A 27,359-nucleotide genomic window follows, 5' to 3' on the forward strand; every position below is an offset into this window, starting at 1 on the left:
GAGCAAGTGTGTGGCATGTAGGATATGAAAGAGTATTTATTTGACTCCATGTGATTATTTACTTGCAGGCTCCAGCCCAGTCTGAGAAAGGAAGAATAAAGAAGGAACAATATGAAAAGCAATGATTCATTCAGTGCTCCTCTTGTCCCTCTTTCTCCTGCCTTCCACCTGGCATTACAGCACAGGTACTGCACCACCCATGTAATTCAGTTTTTAGGACACAACAGCAGAAATAGTTGTTTGGGTTTTTTCCCCCCCTCCACAAATGCATATTCACAACTGAAAATTCAAGGTGAAATTATCTTGTCTTGAGCTACAGAACCTAACACCCTGAAAGGTCAATGACTCTGGAATAGTTTACTGCAGTAATCAGTAACTTTTTTCCCAGTAATGACTGCTGATAGACACTTCTGGTCATCTAGAGGCAAGTGAATAACTCCGAGTCATTTCCTCATCCAACAGCTTTTATCTCTGACTTGGTGAACTGTTTTCAAGTGGATGAATTATGAAACCAAACAGAAAATAATTGGTGGAATCCTGCAAGTTAAAATCACTCTGTCTTTGCTTGGCAGGAAGGGAAAGGGAGGGAGTTGTGTAGGTGTAGCATCTTATAGTGACTTGGACTTGGGAAAAGTCTCCATCTCTGATGCCTTGAGACTGTCACAGGTAGATTACAAATGGAATGTTAATATATCAGGCCAGAACTGTGAGGCAGATCAGGCTCAGGGTTCTGTTGTTGCCTGATGATTTAGCAAATACCTCAGCTCAGGTCAGGCCCTGCAGTCGAAGGTCAGATGATGCTCAGTGATGTCTTGAAAGAGTATTAATGAGGTCATACTGCTCCAAACCATGGAAACACCTTCCTGAGAGGAAATGGCAGTAACTGAGTTGTGACTGCAGAACATGTGGAGAATTGGGATTGTTCAGCCTGGAGAGGAGGATTTGGGCTGAGCTCAGGGTGACCTCGTAGGGCCTGAAGGGGCTGCAGCAAAGAGGGACAGAGACAATTGCCAAGGGCTGCAGGGACAGCCCCAGGGAATGGCTCCCAGGGCCAGAGGGCAGGGCTGGCTGGGACCTTGGCACTGAGGAATTGCTCCCTGGCAGGGTGGGCAGGCCCTGGCACAGGGTGCCCAGAGCAGCTGGGGCTGCCCCTGGATCCCTGGCAGTGCCCAAGGCCAGGCTGGACATTGGGACAGTGGGAGGTGTCCCTGCCATGGCAGGGGTGACACTGGATGGGCTTTAAGGTCCCTTCCCACCCAAAAAATTCCAAGATTCCATAAATTTTGTGAATATTGTAAATCTTACAGACATGTTAAACCCCATCCCTATTAGAAGTCCCATAGCCACATATTTGTTCTTGGAGGTGATATGCCAAAAAAACTCCAGGAGCACCTACTCAGAAACTGTGCATGCCTTTTTTGCTGGATTTGACAGAATAGGGAAATGTTACACATATTTCATATATTACTTAAACACATAATATTTATTAAGCAGCTTAACTGCAAAGCATATTTTCTGAAGCTGGGAATTGGGTGAAATGTCCCCAAAATACAAGGTTAAATTCCATAGAAAAGAGGCAACATCCTAACAAGAGAGGTTATTCATAGAGTAATGAAAAATGGGAATGGAGACGAAGATGATCTGATGAAGTCACCTAGTTGATGTTTTGCCCCAGTTAAAGTTAAGCCGTTCCTGGCAGATGTTTGTCTAGCTCTTATTTTTCTTATCCCAGCATTTTTTAATTCTCGGGCTGAACTTACTCTTTTATGATTCAGGAGCTATCAAGTCTCCATAAAAGATTAAAAGTTCCCTTTGAAAAAGACACTGTAGGGTGTAAGACAAATTATGTACAGCAGACAAGGGAGAATTTCAGGAGGGAAAATGTCTGACCTAGAAACTGCTGTCATTACATTACCAGGTCTTCTTTATAATGAATTCTGGATTAAATAGTTACACATTGCAGCATACGCTGAGATTTAAAAAAATCCTTGATAAAATCAAAATAAATGTAAAAAAAAAAAAATCATTTTTACCTTAAATGGTGTTAATAACATGTTTCATGTTCTTTGCAAATCCCACAGGAACAAATAGTTAATGCTTATTACATTAAATCCTTGGCTGAAAGATATCATACAAGTGAATGCTATTAATACTAGAAAAAAAAAAATCACAAATGGGAGTTTTCCAAGTAATATTCTTATAACTGCTTTAATGAGCAGGATTTTTTTTTCCCTTTCTTTGCATGTGTCCAGCTTTGGCTTCTTTACAGATGCTGTCTCTCTCCCAAATTTAGTAAAACCTCTTCTTGATGCTGGCTACAGCCTGGGAAACTTTAGACCTGCAGCAGACACTTTAAAGCAACACAAAAGTGATGCAGATTTGCTGGAATTCTGTATTTTGGCACCGAATCCCTTGCCTGTGATGCACTAAGGCTCAGAGTGCTGAGAACCTTGCAAGAGTTGAAGGGATGCTGCAGAGGGCACCATTTACCAAGAAAATTAAACTAGGCACAGGGTTGGGGGTGAAGGACTGAACCAAGCTTATATAGCCACATAGGACACCTTGATCCATCTAGTTTTTACTCATTTTAATCAGGTAAGAAGCAAGGATTCCATTCAGGTTTTTCCCTCCCCAGCTTCATTGATCTGGGGATGTCTTTATCCTGAGTGTCCTCAGGATAATGTGTACTCACTCAATTTTTGTTTCTCCAGGAAGGAAACAATATTTACAAAGAAATAATATCTGATGCAAAAATATCTGAGACAGACGGTTTTTTTATATTTTGAGGTTTTTTGGTTTTTTTTTTTGGTTTGCAATAAATTGCTGGAAAATGAAAGAAAGTAAAAATATATTTTCACCAAGACTAACATTATACTGTAGCTTTCCACAAAATCAAGACAAAACAGAAAAAAAAATCCAAACAGAACAAAAACCCTATGAAACATACCCAAACCCCCCCACCCTGGCACTAATGAAATAACCAAACCAGATAAGGTGGTCAAGTTCACTGTTTTAGTGTTCTCAGAGAAGATGAGACATCATATCACACAGCATATCACTCCCTGTAGCACAGAGGGATTTTTTGTTTTAATTTAAACCCAACCATCCTGCTGGTGACAATTGGCATATTGTAAACTCCGTGGTGGATGTTACACAATGAAACAATTCAAAATTTTCGTGGGGGATTAGAAGGGAGGTGGGGAGACACCAGGTGAGGGGATTGAGAAGGTAAGACTCAGGACTCAATACCAGCCTCTCACAGTATTCCAGTCACAGCCTGTCTGCATATTTTATCACAGTAGGTAGCTTTAAAAATAATTTATGAGACTTGCAGAACACTTAGTGTACCAAAGAAAGGACAAATCCCTTCTGCTCAGTGTACATTTGCGTTGAATTCTCACTGCTCTGCAGTGAGGTGAAGATGATGCTCCTCCTCTTCCCAGGAAAAGCAGCGCAAGTGTGATCCCAACAGGCTTTGGTGGTTCAGCTCCTGCACCTGCACAGGGCTGGGGAATTGTTTTCTCTCCCAGTTAAGCCACAGCAATGTAACCTGCCCCATTCCAGCAGCAGGAGCTGTTTCCATCAGCCTTGTGCTGGGTTGTTGCCTCACTGAATTAAAAATGCCAGAAAGATGCAATCAGATCAATTTTATGAGAGTTGTTTTGAAAGGAACCATTATCTCCAATTTAGGTGGCACTGGTCAGATCTTTATCAGTTGCTAATGAACTCAATGAATTAGATTTGATTGTAGCCTGCAGATCCTCTGTCTTGGGATGTTTCCATTACATTGATCAGGAAAATCTGCTTGCTGGTCCACTCACAAGACACCACTCCACAATGGGAGTCCACCCAATTGGAGATACCACTCCACAATGAATTTCCAAGTCATCTAACCTGTTGTGTTCTGTTAACAGGAGTAATTCAGCATTTGAGCCAACATGAAATCACATCACCGTGTTACTGGAGCACAATATAAGTTTCCCATGTCTCACAAAAATTTACCACATCTTTTTCATCCCCACTCCACCAAACACAGGGATCTACCACACAGATTCTTGAACCTCTTGTTTGCTCTGTGTTGTTTGAAATTCATAAAGCATCATATGCTCTTCTTCACTTGAAGGTTTCTTTTGATTTTAAGGGCATTAAAAAATTAGGCCAAACTGTCTGGGAAATGTATTTATCTACGTGAAATCATAAATTTGTAGAATGGTTGGGGTTGGAAAGGACCTTAAATCTCTTCCAGTGCCACCCCCTGCCATGGGCAGGGACATTTTCCACTATCCCACATTACTCCAAGCCCTGTCCAGCCTGGCCTTGGACACTTCCAGGGATCCAGGGGCAGCCACAGCTTCTCTGGAAAACTTATTCCTGCCTGGTCCAAATAAGATGATTTCCCCCTGATGGAGAAAGAGTTTGCTTTTTAAACACTGCATAAAGTAATACAAAGTTTTGATGTACTGATTTGTTAAAAGTCAAATGCCTGCATTTAAGAAGGTTTTCAGCAGACACTTGTAGGATAATTTTGACACTGACAATGGTATAAACATGGCAATGATACAACAGCAAGTTAGCTGATTCCTAGGCAGTGGAATAAAAGACTGTAAGCATTAAAAATTGCTAAATAAGTCTGTGCACCTATGAATTTTTCCACATGTACTTTGGAGGACGGGCTGCTTTGCAGCTCCTTTCAGGATAAAACATTTGGTGTAGTTTATTTGTCTTGTTGAATGAAGGACATTGTGAGAATGGCAGAGAGATGCTTGTGAGATTTCCCTATGCAGCAATGCAACATTAGTTTTAGTAGGAGTGCTAATGTCTCTTTTTTATTTCTGCTTTAAACTCTGACTTTCTGCAACAATAGACTGACTCTCTGATCACTGTGAGTGCTCAGTAATGAGGACAGGAAGGTTCATCCTCTGTAACCACAGAATAAGCTGACAGTCAACAGCATCTGCAGAACCTCCTTCTGATACAGGCAAGTGAAATAAATTTGTCAGGGATTTGTGACTGAAACTGGGAATATATTGTTTCTGCATGGGGAAATCAACATGGATTTAGACTGCAGACATAAGGGAATAGAGGGAATCCTCCAGAACAGCCCAGTCACTGTGCCAAGGTGGGATGTAGGGTTTGCTTGGCAGCTGTTCACAACAAAGGCAGAAGATCTGCAACTGGTGGCCAATTAATCCTAGCTCCATCCAGCCTCAAAGGAACTTGGCAGGGGGAATTGTTGCAGAGTTTGAACAGGTTTATTTATTGGGCCCCAGTTGGCTTGGTATCACCTTTGTTTTGTTCTGGAAATCTGTGAATCAGTGGTTATGACGATTCTAATCTTTATGGATTTCCTCTGAAGCAGCAACATCAGTAATCAAACATTGATAAAGTTGTATTTCCTTCCATTTTGTGAAGTTGACAGAAGAACAGACCAGCACTGAAAACCCAGAGGAACTGGCTTTGTGAGGGCAGAAATCCAGGCCACTTTAGAGTCTCATCCCAGGAGGGTGTCTGGACCTGCTCCCAGCACTGACTGCAGGCTACTGACTGCCTGGAGGAGAACTTCTGTGGGTAAATTGTACACAGTGGTAACAGATCAAGTTTGACAGTAATATATCTGACACATTCTGACATCTAAATTACAGGCTTCAAGCCCTTTGCCAGCCTTCCTCCCTTTACTCTCAAAAAGCACATTTTCCTAGTAGCTGTCCCAGGGCTGACAGACTCCCCATGCCACTGCTGTGCCCAGGGCAGATCCCTGTGTTCTCTCATCCAACACTATGATGAACAACACTGAAGGCTCAAGGGTTGATGCCTTTTGGGGCAACCTAAAAACAGAGGCCAGACCAAATTAAGGGAATAAAGAGCAGTTATAATTGTCTTGAAGGACCTTCAGGTACATTTTGGGCAGAAAAAGCCCCTACGCCCAAAAAATGGATGGCAAGTCACAGGTTTTCACTCTTGTGTAAGTTTGGGCCATTTGCGTATTGGGGGTTAATGTTGCAATTCCAGCTTCAGGTAATGAAGTAATTTACCCCAAATTTGCCCCCTCCAACTCCCTTTTGTTTGTATTTCTGGGCCTTGAGGCACTGAGGTGTCCTTGATTGCCAGGCCTGGAGAGGATTTGTTGTGTCTGGCCAAAATGGGAAAGCTGTAGTTAACACTGAATATGGAGTTTAGAGCTATACACTAAAGAATTTCAGGATTACAAAGATATGAAAAATATAGAAGCTAAAATCCTAAGGCAGCAAGGTGAGCAGAGCACGTTCTTTTTGTTGTGTTGTGCTCCCCATGCAGTGTGTGCTGCTGCTGCAAGATGTAAGCAGGCTCCTTGCTATCACCAAGCCCTTTCTTTATGGAAGCCCAAGACTAATGGCAAGTCTATAAACCATAGAAAAATAAAATATGAGAATTAAGTATTTCACTGAACTGCACATGGCATGGCGGTGTCTTTAAAGAGGCACAAAAGAAAATTTTATTTGTTAATATAGCTGGGCAGGGAGCCCAGGATAAGATTAGATTCTCTGAAAGAAGAATAATAACCTTTAAACCAGATACGAAGATCTTTTCCCTATGTTTTTATTAAAGTAAGCCTACTATGTTAGCAGGCACAAGAGAGATGACACAAAAGCTACCTATAAATAATTTCTTACAACCATTTGTCTTAGGTCCCTTAGGTCTTCTACTGCAGTCAGGTTTGCTGTAACAAAACCACAAAACATCCTCTTTTTGTTGCCTGTGTAAGAGCAGCTTCATCACATTCACAAGTGCCTCAACTGATTGTGCCTCTGGAGCTAATAGAGTTAATTTTGCTAATTTCTCTGAGTAATGAAGCATGATCTTACAGAGGAATCAGTGTGATTCTTGGTGATTTGCACCAAGAGGAGTTTTTCATGAACACTTTTTGAGCAAGTTGAGTCTATGAGACAATTTTTCTTTATGGAATCTCTCAAGTCGTATGATCATCTTCAGCATCTCTGCTTCCACAGCTCAAAAAACCATCTAAATTAATGTCATTTTGGCTCAGGCTTTCCCAGACAGGCGCTTTGAGTGGTGAACTGTGCTGCCTTAGCCATTCAGAATGGCAAATGGATTGGCAAATGCAGCTCTTGGCACACTGTGACCCTCTCTCCCACCCATGCCTGGACCAGCTACATCCAGGCTGCAGCTTGTGAAATAGAGCTGCAACTTCTCTGTGCACATCCTTGAAGTGGTTCCAATCACTCAATTTCCAGTCTTATTGCTCCCCAACTTAAATTCCTGTTCCTTGGCATATTTTAACCTCATTAAAGGCTAAAAATAATAAAGGGAAGAATGCCATATAACACTAATGATTTTTGCCCCCTAAATAATCAGTGGTAACGCGATAAGAGCTTATGAAAGAGAAATGTTTATGGATTATGTGACTGCATTGATGTACTACCCTCATATGCAATTAGGTAAGTGCTTTACTTCACATGCCTAAATACTGCCAGAAGAGACAGCATCAGATGTTATCACTGCAGCAGCAGAAGCAGAATTGTCTTGAAAGTCTCATGCTGAAAACAATTTATAACTGGAGATTAGTTAATCCTTTACCTATATATTAAGAATCATAGAATAATGAAACTGTTTGGGTGGGAGGGACCTTAAATCCCATCTATTCCCACCCCTGCCATGGCAGGGACACCTCCCACTGCCCCAGTGTCCAGCCTGGCCTGGGGCACTGCCAGGGATCCAGGGCCTGCCCACCCTGCCAGGGAGCAATTCCTCAGTGCCAAGGTCCCAGCCAGCCCTGCCCTCTGGCCCTGGGAGCCATTCCCTGGGGCTGTCCCTGCAGCCCTTGGCAATTGTCTCTGTCCCTCTTTGCTGCAGCCCCTTCAGGCCCTGCGAGGCCACCCTGAGCTCAGCCCAAAGCTTCTCCTGCCCGGGGGAGCAGTGCCAGCTGTGCCAGCCTTGGCTGCCAGCAGAGCTGCTCCATCCATCCCTCTGCCCATCCTGGAGCTTCCTCTGGCCTGGCTGCAGCAGCTCCAGCTCCTTCCTGGGCTGGGACTCCTGAGAGCTGGAGGCATGTTGGTATCCCTCTGAGATGTGTGTATTTTTTACCAAAAAAAAAAAAAATTAAAACATTCAAGAACACCATTGTAAACATGAAATTTGAATTTCTGCTCAGGATAATGGCACAATTTTTCTTTCCTTTTGTTGAAGGCCATCTGTGCAGCACTATCTGTGCCACTGCACAGGTACAGCTACAGAGATTTTCAGCTACAGGGGGATCACAGGTGACTTTAAACCATCAGTACTTTTCAGCACCTTACCTGTTCTTATTTCTTACCCATTCTTGTGTTCTACATTTCAGGACATCCAAGGGTGTCTCATAAAGCACAGATAAAATGATGTGTACTCCTGCCATCCCCATCTACACTACAGGGGGACTCACAATTCTCACAGTTTTGTGTTGTTGCTTAAATTCCTCCCAAAAGCCTCATGGGGACTGAACTCTTCACCACCTCCTGAGCCTCCCTGTCTCTTCCACTTGGTCATGCTGCTGAGTTTCTACACTTCAGGAGACTAAATATACTGAATTTTAGGGCTTCAGGCAGGACTTGGTGGAGCTTTTTGTTGGTTGGGATTTCTCAAGCTACAGTGAAAGGTTTCCTGCTTGTGCTTTTAACTTTGAAGGAGGCTGTATACCAGGAAATACAGAATATTATTAAACTTAGTGAAAAATTCAATGCTACATACATAGATGCAATGGTAAATACACACAAACATTAGATCTGAGATAAAGAAAAAAGACACATCCCCAAGAAAAGGAGTCAGCTGAAGATTTCCTTGTGAAGGTGTCTGGTAAAGTGCTACTCATTTATAGAAACAGAAAAAAACCCGGTGCAATCATTTGGTTTCTAAAATTTTTTTAAAACTCTTCTCACTCATTATTCTCTTTCCAGAGAGATCCTTAAGGCAAACACTGTTGTTTCAAATTAAAATGAAAATTTTGGGTGACAAAACCCCAGGGATTTGTACTGGAAACAGGTAGATCTTTGTTACAGGGCTTTGTCATTAGCATCACCTCTTCTGCTTACAATATATGGAATATCCCCACATAGGATTTTCCAATACAAGGAGGTCCTTTAACTCTGTGCCACCTGCAGAGTTTTGAGTTAATGTTGTTCCCACAGAATGGCTATAAGTGAATCATCAAAAGAACTAAAAGCCATGGAAGCTGGTCCCAAATTCCTGCAAGATTTTTGTAGGTTTCTAGGTGAGCAGTAAACTTGCTCACTGTGTCTGTGGAAAAACAGTTATCTAGTTTCCTAGATAATTTTTTACCTCCAGATGTGTCTCAGATACCTGTTATATAAATATGACTTTGTTTGTAGACAGCATTTGCTGCTAAGCAAAAAAAAATTAACCTGTTTCAGCCAGTGAAAAGGAACAATTAATTTACACAGAAATACCCAAAGGAAGTTAGGAGCTGGTCAAGCTTGTAGCTACAACCTTCCTTATTTTGATATCCAGGCACCGTTTCCTGATGTGGGTTTTGAAGCCCTTTTTTAGTCCATTACTCCCATGGAAAACCTGCTTTAAATTAATTTCTAGGCTGGAGTCTACTCAGTGGAAGTAGAAAATGAACAAAAGAAATGTTGTTGGGTGTTTTGGTTTTGATTTTGTTTAGGGTTCTTTTTATTCTTTCTTTTTTTTTTTCTTTTTTGCCAGGTGCTTCCAAAATAATATGCTTCCCTACAGGCTAGAAATAAAAAGCATCTTATTAAATCACATCATAAATGACCCATGTAGCACAGTTTATTTTACATTACCTAGGTAAGGAGGCACTGAGCCAAATAAATCAAAGTGAACAAGGCAATAATTGTTCCTCCTTTTATATCACCTAAAATATGGTAGTAATGAGCAAATGTGATTAAATGAGAATACTGCATTAGTAATAGGCTTTTCATTTATTGTTTTTCAGAGAAATCATGTTCACTGTGGATATGGAAGCCCTTTCCCCTGTATTATCAAGCTGACATTTTGTATATTTGAAAAGGATAATGTTGTACTTGTAAAAGAAGAACAAGCACAAAATGTAGGTGGCTTTCTTTAGAGAGGTTTTATGAGCTGGATTTGTTTTGGATTTTTTCCCATGAAAAATGATACTCTCAGGAAGAGGTGAAGACATCTCTTCAGTGCTTGTATTAAAAATTCTATGATTTTCTGGAGACTAAAGGCCACTGTAGAGTCTTTCTTTCATGTGTCAGCTAGTTTTATTGAAACAAATGGAATTACTAAATGGAGGTTATGTGGTGAATCAGTTTCTTAACTGACCTGTGTACTTTGCCCATTACTTTTCAGAAGGATTAAGATTTCACAGAGTAGTAAATTAGATTTAATCATTACAGCTTAAGTAAATGAAATAGCAATAAGACCAAGTGTAGAAAAATGGACCTAATTATGATTAAAAATAAAAGCCAAAGAGGAATATATCTTTATGGCCAAGATCAGCCCAACACTTGGCAGGTCTGAAACACAATTAAGTTTTTAAAGGTGCATCTGAAAGGTTGTTTAAGGCAACATTCCAGCCTGGTCCTTGCTGGCTCAGACCAAGGGCTCTCTCACTGCTGTCTCTGAGATCAGACAGCAGCGGACACAAGAACACAAGAAACAGAAAACAACAGAATTTTGGAGAGTACTAAATGCAGCATTACATGAGTGCTTTTTTGGGACACTTCTCCCTTTCTTTCTGCTCCACAGCCCAGAGTTCACATTTTCTGTGGACACTCCTGCTGGTTTCACACTGACATGTCTGGGATTTGTCTGATCCTTTCCTTACTCCTTCACACAGTTTGCAGCAATGTGTTCCACAGTGGGATTATGCAATCTGCAAAATGATTATTTCCCTCTGTTTGCTTTGGGTGCCCATAACCCATGACGGGATGTGCTGTTTCATTCCTGCTTAGCAGGAGGTTGCTGGCAGGACCAGAGCTGAGATCTTTGGTTGGGCACTGAATTCAGATTCTGAGCTTTGTAGCCATCCACATTTTGGGACAGAAGGACAGAGGCTGTTCCACACCAAGACTGCTGCTCCTCAGATGGACCCCCAAGCCATGAGCTAAACGAATTCAGTGAGCATTTTGTGGATGTTTTAGACATTTCAAGGACATTTTACAAAAGTGGTCCATAGACTAAGGAAACAATGTCTCTGTGCCACATCAAAGGATGGAAAGAGGGGTGTGGAGGTTAATGAGGGTGTCTTGGAGAGTGTATGGCCTGGGCATGGAAGAGGAGGGGAGAATGGATTGCTTTTGGCTTGGGTAAGGTGAATTTTATTCACAGCAGCTGGTGTGGGGCAGTGGTTTGGGTCTGTGGTGGAGTGTTGGCAACACAGGGATGTTTTTGTTCTTGCTGAGCTGGCACAAAAACATTCCTTTTCCTCCCTCCACCCCATCAGGGCGCAGGCTGGGAGTGCACAAGGATTTGGGGGAGGGCAGAGCCAGGACAGTGACCCAAATTAACCCAAGGGACATCCAAGTACCATGCTCTGCATGTAGAGCTGCAGGGACAGGGAGGATGTGGGGGACATTTGGAGTGTGGTGTTTGATCTCCAAAGTCACCATGACATGTGACAGAGCCCTGCTGTCCTGGGATGGCTGAACACCTTCCTGCCTGCGGGAAGTGAGGAATGGATTTTTGTTTTGCTCTGTGGTGTGCGTGGCTTTTCCTCCACATGTTAAACTGTCTTTATCTCAGCCCATGGGTTTATCACCTCTGCCCTCCAGTTCTCTCCCTGATCCCACCAGGGCAGGGTGGGCAGGGGTCTGCGTGGGGGTGACTTTCTGGCTGATGTTGTTATCAATAAGAAGCTTGACTATGCCAATATTCAAGCAGCAATCAATTTATTAATTAATGTGGTAAAGGATGAGCAGCACAGGGCTGGCTACAGTGGGGGCAGTTTCCCTCCAACTGCACACCCATGGTTGGGGCTTACAGGTATTTATAGGGGTACTCATGAGCTTTCTCAGCAGTTTCTATTCCAATTTTTGCATCACAATTATTGACACTATTGTGATTTAGTTTTTCTCAGGATGTGTCCCAAAAAGGAGGGTCCCCAGATGGTGGTGGTAGTTTCTGAGATGTTGGTCCTGGTTTCCTAGAGAATAAAGATGAATCACATCTGGTGAAGTCCAGCTCCCCAGATGTGGGTCCACCCTTTTAATTACAATGACTTTAAATCTCATAGCAGTGATGTCCAGCCTCCCTTGGTCAAAACCACCAATCCTTGAGATGATGTTCATCTTCCTTTCTCAAGCTGTTTTTCTCTGTTTCGTTAAGGTGCGAGATCAGCATATTTCCTTTATGTACATTCCAAAGCTATAGTTGCAAGGATACAAGCAATATTCTAAAATTATACTTCAAAAGTATAATTTTATTATTGCAGCACTCTTTAAGGCCTGACTACAAGCAAAAAGCAACAACCTTAACGCTTTAATTCAAATGCTCCTAAATCAGCCAAAGTTAATTGCAAACAAAAGAGAGGTTCAAAGGCCTTCTGCCATGCTTTACTTTCCTCAGTTATTATTAGAATTCACAACTGTCACATTGTCAACTCCACACATATCACAATCACAAATACACACATTGCCTGTCTGCACCTGACACCAAACACAGCTTGGTATTCCACAGTGTTAAGCCATGTCTCACATAAATCCTGACAGCTGATCATGGGAATGGGAGATCCACTCCCTCACAGTGATGCCATGTTCTGCCTCAGGAGGGAATTCTGCTTGATGTCCTCCCAAGACATGTGTCTGTAAGTAGAAAGGGTCAGGCCAACTCAAACTCTGAAAACAGCCTAGTAACAATCCAGTGTAAAGCCTGGCTACTCAGAGAGCCAAAATCCAATCTTATTTTCCCACAGGAGTCCTTGAGGATTGATCTGGATGCACAGGCCCACTTGTCCTTGCTCAGGGGAGCAGTGATCAACCTTTGCAAAGAGGGCTGTAATCCCCATTTTCCATTACTGGCAGGCATGAAACAAACTGACACTTCATAAAGCATTTTGTAATCCTGTTGGGATGAAAAAACCCCAGTAGCATAATCCTCACTTGGCCTTGTGACTCTCTTGTATATGAAAAATAAAGGAAAGGAAGAACAGTCCAGGACTTTAAACATTCCTCTTTTGTTTAAGGTCTTACATAATTTAGACATACAAAGCACTTCAAATTCACCTTTCCCTAAAAGCACAAAACTTCTAAGAGAATTGTCTTCTCACCCCAAATCACCTCCATGGATTATAAATAAATTCCTGGAGTCAGTTCACAGAATTGGCTCAGGCGTCAAACACTTGGGAGAAGAACAGAGGGAAGAGAGCTGGGCCAGCTCCCACCAGCTGTCCAGGGATGTGATCAACACATTTGTGCTAGCTCTGACCTGCCAGCCAGTCTGGGAAATACATTGCTTACTTGGATCTCCCACACAACGGTATCCTGCAGGATTAGACCTCTCACTTTAGAGAGGAGCAGACCCAACTCATCAGCACCAATAATTAACACTTTTCCAGGGTTTTCAGGGCCAAATGACACTGAATGCACTGCACTCTTAGGTTACAACAGCCATCAAGCAAAAAACTGACTGTGCTTCAAGGCAATGTGTGGAAGGAGTCACCATCCCCTATGCCACACTGTGTCCACAGTCACCCCAAATTATCTCCCTCTCACTGGCATTAGCAAAGGCCAACAGGAGGATAATGGAGGGCATTGAGAGTGGTTCCAAGAGATCAGTTTTCAGCCACACAGGTCTGTGCAAAATGAGGCATCCCTGGGCTGTCCCGACAGCCTTTTGGTGCAGCCAGCAGGGAGAACGAGCAGCACCTGCCATGAGTTATTTGTGAAGAGATTCAGGATCCAGGAGCCCGATGCAGGAAGCCAGAGCAGAGTCAGAGGGGTGCCCAGCCCTTCCTGGCAGACAGGCACCACCTGTGTGCTGGAGATGGCTCCGTGGGTTTTGTTTATTGCCACTGAAGATGGCAGAGGAGTGAATGCTGCCTTTGTGTGCTGTTTGTTGTCTTAAATGGGTGGATTTCAAGGCCGTCCTGGCTTTATTGTGGTGGGCTGGGGCTGGGGGCTGTGAGTGTTGCTTTGGTAGAAATGGTTTCCTGTCACAGCTGGTTGTAATTGAGAGGGTGAGAGCGCATCCAAAAGCAACATTAAACAGATTGTGCTAGATATGATGTGCCATCCTAATCAAATACCTCGTTTGAAGGGTAACCAAACACGGCCGCAGCTTTACTGTCACTACACGGTCATTTACTGGGAGCCCATAAATTACACCCTGCTTGTTGAAACTGGAGTGACCTTTTCAAGGCTGAGTAGAGCACTAAGTGTATTAAACGAGCCGTGTTTCCTTATCTGGCATGACAGATGTTTGATTTTGTTGACATTTTCAGGAATGCACAAACAATTACGACTTCAATTGTTTATTCATCAGAGAATGCAAAGCTACCTGATGGTGCTTATATACTGGAGGGTATTGCTCAATAAATCTTGCTGGGGTTGGTGGTGCCACCTAAGTTTATCAGCATTTAAAAAGACATAAGCAGTGATTTTTAAATTTTTTTTTTTCCTTCGTGGAAAGGTCATTCCTTTCTGATGGGTGATGTTTTAAGCACCAGCAGTACCTCATGGAAGAGTGAGACATTTAACAAATTACTTCCAGGCATTGCAGAGAAATCAGGCATTGGCACAAAACTGCATGAAAAGGCGTCTCCTTTGGGCTCTCCTGAGTTTTACAAGGCTCACCAAACCAAGGAGTATCCTGCTCCCTTAGGTGCTCTCTGAATGGATGGGGATGAGCTGATAAATGTCTGACTGGGAATTCTTTCCATTTACTTGGTGGCAGTCCAGAATTTCTAATTTTTTGGCAAATGTTTGAGCAAGCATTTCAATTTTCATCCACTATAATACCTATTATAGCAACAGAGCACTGTGAAAACACTGCCTTGTTGAGAAAATGAGGTAAGGGAATGATTACAGTCCTTTGGACACTTGTGTGAGACCACTTGAACTGAGCAAATAAATGAAGAATTAGACAATATTTATTCAGACATTGCAGCACTATATAAATAATAATTCTGTGCAAAGACTGAAGTTTCAGGAATTAGGTTTTATGGCTAAGAAGTACAGAATACAAGGAAATGTAATGGTAAAGTTTTAGAAATAGTTTTAATTTCTTCATTCTGTGTATATGCATTCCCAGGTAACAAATATTATTTTCCAGTTGAACAGAAAGGAACTCCAAGCATTTACATATTTATTAATTTTTACCTGTACACCATCATACATATACATAAAAAATTGATGTAAACCACTAACTAGTAAAAGATGCATCACATAAAGCTAAATAAAATGATGGGACAAAAAGCTGATATTTTTCCCCCCATTTTTTTCCCATGTCTACCTAAGTTTTTCAGTTAATTTGATATTCAAAAGAATTTCTTGATTTAATACACTTTCACTATATCCAACTGCTATTTTATGGCTTCCCTGTCAAAACAAACCCCACAGAACCTTTTGCTAGGACTTCTCAATTTTTTAAAAAAATATATCTGTATTCTAAGTAATGCAAATATATTTACAAGGTCTGTGAAGACTCAGCTTCTGTTGTAGATGTCTGCTTTGTGTCACATCAGCAGTGCCATCCTTCCAGCCTTAAAATCACATCTGTTTTACAACCCTTACAGTAGCATAGAGCTTTGGCTCTTTTTGGGGTTTGGAATTCTTTCTAAACCTACAATCTTTTTATGATAAAACGAAACTGACTGTGACAGAAAACATGGAGAAGACTATGAAGGAGCGGGGGGGAGCACTGAATTTTTGATAACCTGCAAAACTAACAGAGATACTATGAGGCCAGATGGTGCATTGCCTTCTGAATTACTTTTGCATTTTACAAAAAGACTGGAAAATTTTTAGGTATTAGCAGCTGAATGGGATTGTCAAATAGTTATTTAATTAATTTAAACTAGTTGCATTTATTTAATAGGTATCAGCACTGATAGAACCAGTGTTGAAGAGTCACAGGGTATTAACAGCTAGAAATTGAGAAACCCTAGTTTTACAGAGTGGCTCGTGACATAATGCAGATTTTTGAGGACAGTGTTTGGGATGAAGGGTAAACAACAACATATATTTCTTTAGTGTATGGGCTGTTTTATCTTAAATTAATTTTAGTTTGAAGACTTCTACATTTTGGGAGTATGACTTCCCCAAATCTGCCACTGGTCTGGTGTTCACAAAATTCTGGGTTGGAATACTTAGCCTAAAAATATTGTTCTGTCTGAATCATTTGAGTCTGGATACTCAAAACTGCATGCTTGGGGTCGTAAGTGCTGCAGAAAATTTGAGCCAGAATAAGGAAATCCATGGCTGCTGCTTTATTTTTAAAACCCTTCTGCAATTATAGAAGGCTTAATTCACTAGCAGAATTTAAAGTGTAGATGGGAATCCTGATTTATGTTTATTCAGGAAAATGAAACAATATCCATTTCTTTTTTGTTGCACACAGCTACCAAAAAATGTTCTCCCTCTCTTGTGTGTGTTTGGGGTTTAAAACCCTGATCCTCTGACCCCACCTGGCACAACTCAAAGGAGAAATACCTGGGAGAATTATTTCTCTCAAAGGAGAGATACCTGGGTGAATTTAGGTTTTTCTCCCCAGTTTTATGCCCCTGGCAGGTGGCCAAACACCCTTTGGTGGGCAGATTTTCCTAACTGTGATTTGCTGCAGATGTGAGACATTTTAACCTTCACTTAGTGCCTCTCACCCAGCAGCCCCCTCCTATTTCACCTTCAGCGAGAGAGTTTGAACCCTTGGTTCTTTTTCCTCTTTTTGTCAATAGACTTACCTTGAATTGTCTTCTATTTCTGTTTGGTCACTAATTTTTCAAAGGTCATTGATTCCTAAGGGAGAACAAAGGTTTCATTTAGCAATCTCACACGAAAATTGCTGGGGGCTTTTAATAAACGACCGTTTTCAGTCCCTGATTACATATTGTGTTTTTCCTCTCCTGCAATTTCAGGGAACATCTTTTAGAGCGTGTCTCTGGCAATAATGCCATTTTCATGGCAGAACCTGTGGTTATTCCCTCTCCTGCGTGACCTGATTTAAAGGGTGCTCACAGGGCTGCTGGAGTGGTATCTCAATTTAGAGGAGTGTGGTCACCTTCCATCCAGGTGAGCTGTTTGCAGAAGATGAGAGGCCCAGGCTCAGTTTCAGGTGATCTGTGGTGGCTTCCCAGGGGTGTTATTTTAATCCACACAGTTTGAGCTGCTCTGGTGAGGGCGTGCTCTCAGAGCCACCTGCTGAGCTATTCCACTTTTCAGGAGTTGTTTATGGCATAGGAGGGGTGGTTGTGGAATTTTACTGGGAGAGAATTGTGGGAAATGGAGCTGGAGAAAATTCTCAGAACTTGACAGAAGGTTCACACAGTTTCATACATATCTGTATGTAAACTTTGAGATAAGAAATGTTAACTTAGAAATGCCATGGAATAGGACAGACATTGTTGAAAGAGAAATGGAAATAGAAACAAGTTTCAAAGGATGATCTTACAAATAAGACTAGATACTTTGGAGAAACAAAACTATAAAAGATGCATTATATTAAGACCCATGAGGGGTAATTTTAGATTATTGACTTTAAAGCATTTGCAGTATGGTGTGGCAAAAGCTGTTAGGCCAAGAAATGCTTTTAGTGTACTGTAATTAAGAAACAGTTGACTTCTAATTGTAATAGTGTGAATTATAACATCACTATTGTCTCATCTACACCCTTCTCATGAGGCTGAAAATGGAATAAAAGTTTTTAAAATACCTCTCAATTACCCCATCTCTAAGTCAAAAAAGAACATAATCCAACAAGAATGAGCCTGAGTTAGCGCTCTAGTAAATAAAAAATAATAATTATATGCAATTGTATTTTAACATGCATTTGAGCAAGTGCTGGAATTCCAGTCTTCTTTCATGTGAAATTAGGCTGGCTATCAATTTTATGGGCTCTCTGTAAGGAAAAGTTATGGAATCCAACACCCCATTAAAACATGGGGGTCTGAGCCCTGTCCTTGTGCTTGGTCCTGTCCTGGTGCTGATGCTCTGCCTGGCTCTCTGGGCTTTGCATTTCCCAGTCTTGGGGTTACCTACATAGCAGGAAAAATAACTTGAATAAACTTAGACTTATCTAAAGTCTTACTCACTTAGGTTTTGCTGACCTACTTAGGATTAGAGTAGCTGGCAAATTGTTTTACATAGTTTGATTTCAGAGGTACATTCCAATTGAACTGCTGCTGTGTTGCTCTAACTTCAAAGCAGTGTCAAACAGAGAATTAAATAAAATTTAGGTAACTTTGAAGTCACACCTTCAGCCACTTCAGCTGTACTGCAGGTAGGCTGTCAGGTGCCCACACGCTGCTTTTGGATTATGAAGTGGGCAGAGGAACTTCAGCTGTGCCTAACAATTTGAATTATGCAGGTATTTCCAGAACTCCTCCCCATTTGTGCTGCCACTCCAGAATATCAGGATAAGGACCTTGCTTAGGGGTTGCCAGCTTTCCCCCTGGCCCCTCCAAAAAACCCCATCCCTTCCACGCCCAGCTTCATAAAGCCAGCACTAAAATATTCCCAAATGAGCTACAAGGAGGCACAGCTCCTGGCAGTGGGTTGAGACAGCACTGAGTTAACAACTGAGCTCCTGCTCTTTGGCTGAAAACAATTCTCTGCAGAATTGGATTCAGAGGACAGCACCACGACGAGGAGAAACAAACAGGGAAGAGAAGTGACAGCATGGATTTGGAGCACAGGGGTGTGCACATTTCCAGAAAAGTTTCCAATTAGCTGTTCCCCAAATCTGCTCCGGGCTGTCAGAAAACAAGGTCTTGGAGAGATGGGTCTTCTTTAGGGAGGCACATCTTCTCCAGTTTTCACTTTCAATTACCTGGATGGCTCATGGAGGCAAGCAAAAAGGATTTCTCACTCAGAGTAATGGCCTGTATATTTATGTTTGTGTTTGCTCCCCCAACAGCCCATTCTGGCACTGTTTCAGGAAATAGCTTTGGTTCACAGCAAAGCCCCATTTAGCCAAATATCAAATTTGGCTAGCAGGTTTTTTCTCCCTTGAGGAAGAGAACTTCTGGTCTTTACAAAACTACATTTAATCCAGAATTACAGAGATGTGTTTTGATTTTTTTTTTTGGTTAAACTTAGTCTAAAGAACTCTTGAGAGCTATGAATTTTAGTGGTGCAACCAACGTTTTACAAAAAAGAAACCAAACCTCAGACCACACTCTTCCCTCTCATCTCCATCCTTCCATCACTTGTAAGACTTTTTATATACATTTATACACATACATGATTTTTACACTCTTTTTTTTTTTTCCCACCAGCAAGGTACATTTCCACATTTTGTTGCTGGCTATGCCTTACTCAGGTTCTCAGCAACACTATTTATACAGTGACATTTTTCAAAGAGTGCACGCTCTACATGGCTAATGGAAAAAGGTGGTGCAACCACAGAAAAGAACTTAATGTTATTCATGGAATACCAAAGGAGAAAATGGAACAGTGGATCACATTAATTCCGGCAAATACTATTATTTTATACTCATTTAAATTCAAGTCAAACTTATTGAGCATATCATCCCAGAGAGCAACTAACATTTATCTTCCCTGTGCAAGCAGAGCAAACAGGAACCGGGCGGGCGCTCGGTGTTTGCAGGAGGGGCTGCCTCTGGAAAACCCATGGAGAGGGCAGGGGGCAGAGCCCACCTTTATGTTTTAATTGAAACAAGGATTAATTGCACCACAGAGGGTCTCACAGTCATTGTCTTTCCCTCTTGACCTGCCACAAGCCACTCTGTGCTACTCCAAAGTGGTTTTTTTCAGTAATAGATATCCTAAACTTGCACTATTCCTCCTCATTTTTCAACTTTTTTTTTTTGTGGGGGGGGGGGAGGATAATTGAAGATGTAATTACGACCCTTTTACCAATAAATCACTGTGTTATTGTGCTCCTCTGATACACATTCCAACTTCCAATTAAGTAACTCAGATACTGTTTTGCCCTGTTTCTATCCTAATGTGTATTTTCACACATTAAAATTACAAATACAAGAAGGTTCTCATAGCTGTTTGATGGACTCCACTGAGGTGGCAACAGGCAGGAATATTTTTACAGCACTGGATATTGTGTCCCAGCTCTGATATCCCCTATTGGGTGTATTGTTTGACCTTTATATAACTTTACTTTCTTGATCATGAAATTGAGAACAACTACTTTCTTTTTCATGGAAGCAGCAATTTTTTTTTTCTTTCATGCCCTTCTTTCTATGTAATAATTCTGTTAATTAAAAAAAACCCCAAATGTTCCTGCACTGAAAACTAAACCAAAGTATGAATTGCAATGTATGGATAATCTTTGCCTTTAAAGGATAAAAATAGTTTGAATGTGCTAGCCCATGCAATACTAAGTTCTACTTTCATATTTTCATCCTCAAGTCCTAATTGTTTATAAGCCTCTAAATTGTTTCATGTTCAGACAGAAATAAAAATCTCAGGCTAGAAAGAAACAAGAAAAGAGTGGCGGACAACTTATATTAGAAAATATTTTTAATTTTCCCCCTACTTTTTAATTAGCAGTAAAAGGATCTTAAAGCAATTTTCATAAGTAACTCACACTCTTAATTGCTGTACAGGGCAACACCTCTGTAAAGGTGTCACAACTTAAAGGAAGAAAAAACTTAGTCCAGGTTTCTGTTGTACTTAGATCAATTAAGCAAGGTTACCCACAATAATTCAGAAGTGGGGCTCATCCAAGCCCAACATGGATTAAAACCAGATGCTTCAAAGCCCAGCTGAACAAGAATTGAAATTTCTGTTCTCTGGAGAGAAAAAAAAAAAAAAAGAAAAATCAAATTCCCATTGCTTTGTGAGGAGTGGATATGAAAAGGATACACTGTCAAATTAATTGCTGAACAGAAATTCTAGAATAATTTGGTTTGAAAAATAATGTATTCATTTGCACCAAATCAAAATACCCCATTCAATGTAATTAAACCCAAGCCCTTCCAGACTTGTCCCCCTGGAATAAGGAGCATTCCAGAGTAAGAAAAGAAGACCCACAAACTGAAAACATCCAAAATATTAAAGCATAACGACATCTAATTCACATCTGCTCAGATTTAATTCAGAAACTGCTCGAATACTATATCTGACATAATTAAAGTGGTAAGCTGAGAAGCTCTCTGGAAGCAAAACAGAGAGGTTTCGAGTTTGGGCCAAACCAGAAAACATGAAGGTGAAAATTATAACAGGGAAATTGGAAAAAAATCAGGGATCATTAATGATTTTCCTCAAAATTGGCATCTGGCAAGCAAAAAAATACAATCATTCACACAGATGTGTTATTTCCCAGAGGTCCTTTAACCACTGCCTTGTTTCCTTCATGCAATTTTAATGACAGAGGAGCACCACTTACATACTGCTTTTTGCTTATCCTCAACTGATTTATCTTCTACCAAGTCAAGGTGCCCTAAAAGGAACTCAAAAAGCTATTTTAAAATAAATATTTCATTGGGTACACAGACTATCATATATCTGAGTGTGATGGGACACACTGTTATGTTTTTGAAGAACTTAATTCTGCAGCTCGTGGGCTTTAATGAATCTGATCCATCCCTCTTAATACCATTAAATATCAGTTCATTCATATATATTTATAGTGACACATCTGTCTCTAGAATCACTCAGGGCTGGGTATTTCCAATCTGTGGTGGGAAAATTGCAAAATGAGAAAATGAGGTGAGGAAAAAAAGAAAATCTGAGTTTCTGTGGCTCATCTCTTCAGCAGTCAGTAAAGAAACAATGGACTAGGAGGGCTTAAAACAATAAACCATGGAATGGGTAAACTACAAAAGATTAAGACCAAGGTAAATTTGGGGAGTAAATGGAAAAAAATGGGCAGGTTAATTAATAAACAAATAAATAAGTATGGTTGGGGAAGTGTTGGCTGAATGCAGTGATCTTCTCATAAGTGCAAAGAAAAAAAATGCCATTTGGAGTTGGGCCTCTGTGAAATTAAAACACAATCAAACACCTGTTACTACTGACAGGAGCCACATCTCTCTCAATGACAACCTGTATTTTCCACTCAGGCAGCCAAAATAATGCTTTCCAGACTTTGCTTTACTGAGCAGTGATGAAATCAGAGATAATCTAGAAGTAAAAAATGCCCTTGGGTAGAATGCAGAGTGCCCCATTTTGCATTAACAGAAAGAGCAGCACAGATCTATTAATGTATTTCTGCTGCAGGAGTGAAAACCTCTGAAATCCTAAGGGAACCAATTACTTAAGTCAGGCAGGGAACTTACGGACTTGGTAATTGTTGGGACTCAAAAGCTTCTGAAAACTGCCTGAGTGCCTCATGTAAGGGAACAACCCAGTTCTAAAGGGACTAATCACAGCAGGAGTAACAGAGCTTGCCATGAGTGGAGAACACAAGTCCTCATTTTCTAACTCACAGTGTGCAGGTTGTTTTATCAAAAATACAAATTAACAACTTCCTACACTCAAGGAACCTTGAATTTACTGACTGCATTAGTGAAGGCTACAAAACTGCACCACGTTTTCTTTGTAAATGAAATTATCACACCACAAGCACAGGTTTATCAGTTTAAGACTAACATGAAATGTTTAGTCAGCCCTCACACAGAGCAGGGCTGATGCTGTTCCGTTTCTTCATGACTTGTACTGGCACACAAAAACTGAGGTTATGAGGGGGGGTGGCAGCACAGAGGAGGCTCAGCTCCTCCATCCCCTCAGCCATGGATACCATGTAAAATCAGCAGAGGAAAGGTTACAGGTACTGCACTCCACATCAGTGATTTATTTACCCAAGCTGGTGGCAGGTTTGGAAACAGTCAGGATTTAGACATCTCATAACTAGGAGCCCTCAGGAGCTTTCTGTTCCTGAATGTGATGATCCATCAGGGTAACAACACTGTGAGAAGAGACGATTACAGTTTTAGAACACTTCTCAAGTATATACCATTTCATCCAAAAAAAAATTGCTGAGTTTCATCATCCCGTGTTGAAAAGTATCTTTGAAAGCCACAAGAGAAGGGGGTGGCATTCAGAAAGGGGACCTTGTCTTGAGCACAGTGAAGGAACTGGCTGGCCTCTCCCTCAGGGGGGACCTTCAGAGGTGATGTGTGCTCTTTCCAAAAACATTAGGTGCGGCAAATGGATTGATAGAGAAAGAAATACTTAGAAATGTTATAGAGTAAGATTTTGTTGAGAGAGAAGTGGAGTTAGAAATAAGTTTTCAGATAGCCTTATAAATAAAACTAGCTATTTTAGAGAAATAGAATTATGAAAAGTGACAACCAGGGATTCTAGAGTAAGGGGGAACAGTCATCAGCACTTTAGAGTCACCGGTGATGACAGAACTGTGGCACCCAGGAGCTGCTCTGCTACGAGCAGTGTGTTACAACTCCCACATACTTCTGCTGAGGGAGTTTGATGAGAAACTGGCATGCACACAGGTTAGAGTGGCAAGAAAAGAATTCAAAATTTTGCTCACTATGCAGATTCTGATGCTTCAAGCCACATTAAATGCACTGTGCTGTAGCAGGAGGGTGTTTGAGTGGGGGGAAAAAGCAAACCAGAAAGGTTCACAAATAAAAAGTACCAAGAGAAAGCCATCAGTTCCTTCCAAACACCTGGAAATCTGCAGCAGGTTCAGTTCTGGTAACTACAGAACACTAACAGTATTTATTTTCCACCCATGTCACCCCCCTGAGCCTGAAGCCTCACAAAACCTTCAGGGCAGAGCCCAAGTCCCTGCTCAGAGCTGATGCTACAGAGATCAGGGAACAGCAGCTCTTCAGAACTACTGAGCCTGGAAGAAAGGCCACAGAAAATCCTCACTGAAGTTAAAAATTCTGCAGCACGGATTATAGTGACAGGATACCCACTGCTATCCACTGTCCCAGGTCATTATTCTGAGCAGTAAAAGAAGTTCAGCCCAATCCCTGTTCTGAAATGTGGTTTTCCCCACCCTCTGTTCTTATTCATGATGACAATTAAGTGTTTAATTTAATGGCAATACACTGCGATTAGAAGGGGCTCCGTACACACCAGCTGCCAAAAGCACTTCAGAGTTTCACAAAAGACACAGCCCAAGGCCTTGGGGTTTAAGATTTTATTTAGAGACATCCGGCACGGGTTGCAGCTATCATATCCCCATTGAACGATGCTGTGCAGAAGACTTCATCTCTGCAAGAAAAAGAAATTGAAGAAACTTAAGAGCCCTGTAATAAACATATGTTTTAATTTGAACTTTTGATTTATTTGAGGACTTTGCTTCCTCCACTGTCTGGTTTTGCATCAGAGGCCTCGGCTGGCATGAAACCCCACAGTTCTAAATGCCCAACTGCAATACAAATGTGCTGATTTTGGTTTTCTCCTCAGTCAAGGGTGGAATAAACATCCAACTAGCAAAGGAACTACTCCATTTGTTCCAATTATGAGATTCCAACGAGGATTGTTATTTCTTCTCAATAACTATCTGGGTCACTGAAGCTCCTGAAAAATGTTTAGTTTCTCAGAGGACAGACAATACTAGGTACTTCCAGAGAGGAATCCCCTTAGGATAAACTGAAGTGGCATGGTTGCACAGTCTGAGTCATGTCTGAGGCTTTGTTAGGATCATCAGCAAGCACAAATTAATTTCTGTTAATGACTTTACCTTAACTGGACAGTAACCTGTGAATGATGTAGATGGCGAGACTGTTTTGATACAGGTTCAAGAAAATGTAATTTTCCCCTGAGCTTTCTCTGGCACATCAGAAAGCGTTTACAGCATCACAGTTTCTCACCCTGTTGTGTCACATCACGCGTGCCAGTGACTCCCTCACCAGCTGCACCTTTCCACCACCTCAGGGGAGGAAGCAGACATGGTTTTGGTCACAGCCAGGAGCTGCAGGCAGAGAGGAGTGGCCTCTGGGGAGGCAAAGGTCACAAACCACCGAGTGCAGCAGCTCTGGGACACAAACTTCCACCTGCTGACTGTCTCAGCTATTATTATGATACTCCCAACCACAACACTGCAGCACCTGGGCTGCAAAGGGCTGAGAACTGTAAAATTCTGAGCAGGTCAGGCTCCCTGCATTCCCCTGTGCTACGAAATCCAATAAAAGCAGTTACCCAGCTAGTGCAGCTGCAGCCTGTCCCCTTCATTTCTTCAGGAGCTGGTGTCTGACTATGAAGAAAGGGGCACCAAATCCACTCCCAAAGAACACACACATCATCGCCAGCAGCTTCCACTTGTTGTCCACAGAGAATGGGAGGTTCTGGAGGGAAAAAAAGACAGTTTTAGCCTTTGCAAACAATGTGTTAATTCCTTTTAAACCCATTTAAAAGTGGTAAGAATCTCAGAACAAAACAAATAGGCAGTTTCAAATAATTTTCAGTATTTCTCAAGGAAAGAACCACAGTATTTAGGGTAAGAAAAAACCTTCCACTATCTGAAGGGTACCTACAGGGAATTTGGAGACATACTCTCCATGGAGAATTATAGTAACAGGATAAGAAAGAACATATTCTAACTGAAAGATAGAGATTTTAGCTGGGTACTAGAAAGAAATTATTTCCTGTGAGGGTGCTGAGGCTCTGGCAGAGGGTGTCCAGAACAGCTGGGGCTGCCCCTGGATCCCTGGCAGTGTCCCAGGCCAGGTTGGACACTGGGACTTGGAGCAGCCTGGGATGGTGGGAGGTGTTCCTGCCCATGGCAGGGGGTGGAATAAAACCATCTTTAAGGTCCCTTCCCACCCAAACACTCCATGATTACAGCCTGCACGTGACCTCTGGAGGTCACTTCATCCCCTCTTCTCCTCTCCGTCCTGCCCAAGGTGAGGCCAGTTTGCTGCAGGTCTCATGCAGTCAATTATAAAAGCTCCTGAGGATACACACCTACAGCCCCCCGAGTGTTCTGGTATTTCATTGCCTTCACCGTGAAGAATTTCCTCGTATCACTTACGCACGTAAAATTAGGCCTTTAGACCGAAGGCTTGAGAAAACGGGCCAGGTACATCAGAAAGCGTTTACAGCATCATTGTTACCCCTCATACCGCCATGCTCATCATCTGTACCACCGCAGGGAAGGGCGCTAGGGTCCGCCACCACACGATCTGTGTTATGAACAAAAAAAAAAAAAAGGTTACTTTTTTTTTTTTTCCTGAGAAAAGGAGCAGCAGAGGAGTTTTTGAGTTGATCTGAGAGTTGACCGTTGGCCAGGAGTTCTTTGTTAGGGAAATGTTGTAACCGCCAGTTAAGTATCCTTAAGTATCGTCATTTGACTCTCTATTGTAGAAGATTCTTGTTTATTTCAGCACCACCCTGGCCTGCTGCCAGGAGGATGACAACACCCCCCCCCTCGGACGGTGAGAGGAGAGGGGGATATTTGCATCTCAGGAGACATGCAAATTTCCCCCAAACCCAGACTACCTTGGAACAGGACCTTTACCAAATCCTGGAAAATACCCCAAAAGAGACGAGCCGAAACAGAATTAAAAGGTCAGAGTAGTGTCTGGGCAGCAGGGCTGAAGTCCGAAGCTGGAAGAGACACTTGAAAACCTCGGTCACTCCTCGCCCTAACTACAAACGATGCCAGTCAGACCCAGCACACGGTGGACTGATAACCCAGACCGAGAAACCCTGGGTACACCCCACTGCCTTGCGAGGACAGGACTCTCGGCCCTGCCCCCTTGGGGACAGAGCTGCAAATCCTCTTCTGATTCACTGCTGGGAGCGGCGGCAGAACTCCGCGGATCTGCTCAAACCCTCATCTTCGAGCTGATCACTTTAATAAAAGCATTAAAAGGAGGAGAATGTCCTCTACTGTTAATTCCAATGTGCGCTGCTGTGCCTGTACCGGCCTCACCGCGCCACCCCAAAGCCCATACACCACAGTCAGACACAGGGCAGCCACCAACCCCCACCCTGCGACCTTCAGCAAGCCAGAACGCTGCTGCCCACCTTCCCGGGTCCCTCCTCAACATGGCTGCGGCGGATGGCGGAGGCGGCGAAGCGGCGGACACCGGCGGACAGCATGATAGAAACAGGAGACAGCGGCCACTCGTCCGCCCGGCGCGACCTTCCTCAGGGTGGCGCGGCTGACGGGAGCCGGAACCGGAACCGGGAAGTAGGAAGGGAGCCCTGTGGGCATGACGGGAGTTGTAGTTCCTGGCTGGTCACGTGGTGCCAAACGGCGGCCTGCGGTTGGTCGAGCCCCGCGCGCGCTCCCCGGAGTGGGGGAGGGAGTCCCGCTCGGTCCCGCTG

General features: G+C 42.3%; 2 protein-coding genes and 2 non-coding genes across 4 annotated transcripts in view; all 4 read right to left on the bottom strand.

The window, feature by feature from the left end:
- Nucleotides 1–27,359, bottom strand: part of LOC115484325 (zinc finger protein 239-like) — an 822,389-nt gene that overhangs the window by 478,146 nt on the left and 316,884 nt on the right. The gene's annotated exons all lie outside the window — the stretch shown is intronic.
- LOC108963315 (cytochrome c oxidase subunit 7C, mitochondrial) lies at nt 24,210–27,226 on the bottom strand. The gene is made up of 3 exons (XM_030237259.2): nt 27,057–27,226; nt 25,227–25,372; nt 24,210–24,296 (listed from the first exon to the last, which is right to left on the bottom strand). The coding sequence occupies exons 1-2, from the start codon at nt 27,129–27,131 to the stop codon at nt 25,256–25,258; spliced, it is 192 nt and encodes a 63-aa protein (XP_030093119.1). The 5' UTR covers nt 27,132–27,226; the 3' UTR covers nt 24,210–24,296; nt 25,227–25,255.
- LOC115485171 (small nucleolar RNA Z39) lies at nt 24,862–24,922 on the bottom strand. The gene has a single exon (XR_003945910.2). It is a non-coding gene; the product is annotated as a small nucleolar RNA Z39 (small nucleolar RNA).
- Nucleotides 26,108–26,170, bottom strand: LOC115485165 (small nucleolar RNA Z39). The gene has a single exon (XR_003945904.1). It is a non-coding gene; the product is annotated as a small nucleolar RNA Z39 (small nucleolar RNA).

This window comes from Serinus canaria, chromosome Z (genome assembly GCF_022539315.1).
Source record: "Serinus canaria isolate serCan28SL12 chromosome Z, serCan2020, whole genome shotgun sequence".
NCBI classification, from domain to species: domain Eukaryota; kingdom Metazoa; phylum Chordata; class Aves; order Passeriformes; family Fringillidae; genus Serinus; species Serinus canaria.

Coding starts and splice junctions, on each gene's coding strand:
- LOC108963315 (XM_030237259.2), bottom strand. CDS start 27,131: ATGCTGTCCGCCGGTGTCCGCCGCTTCGCCGCCTCCGCCATCCGCCGC. Junction 25,373..27,056: donor TTGAGGAGGGACCCGGGAAG/GTGGGCAGCAGC, acceptor TTTTCCCTCCAG/AACCTCCCATTCTCTGTGGA.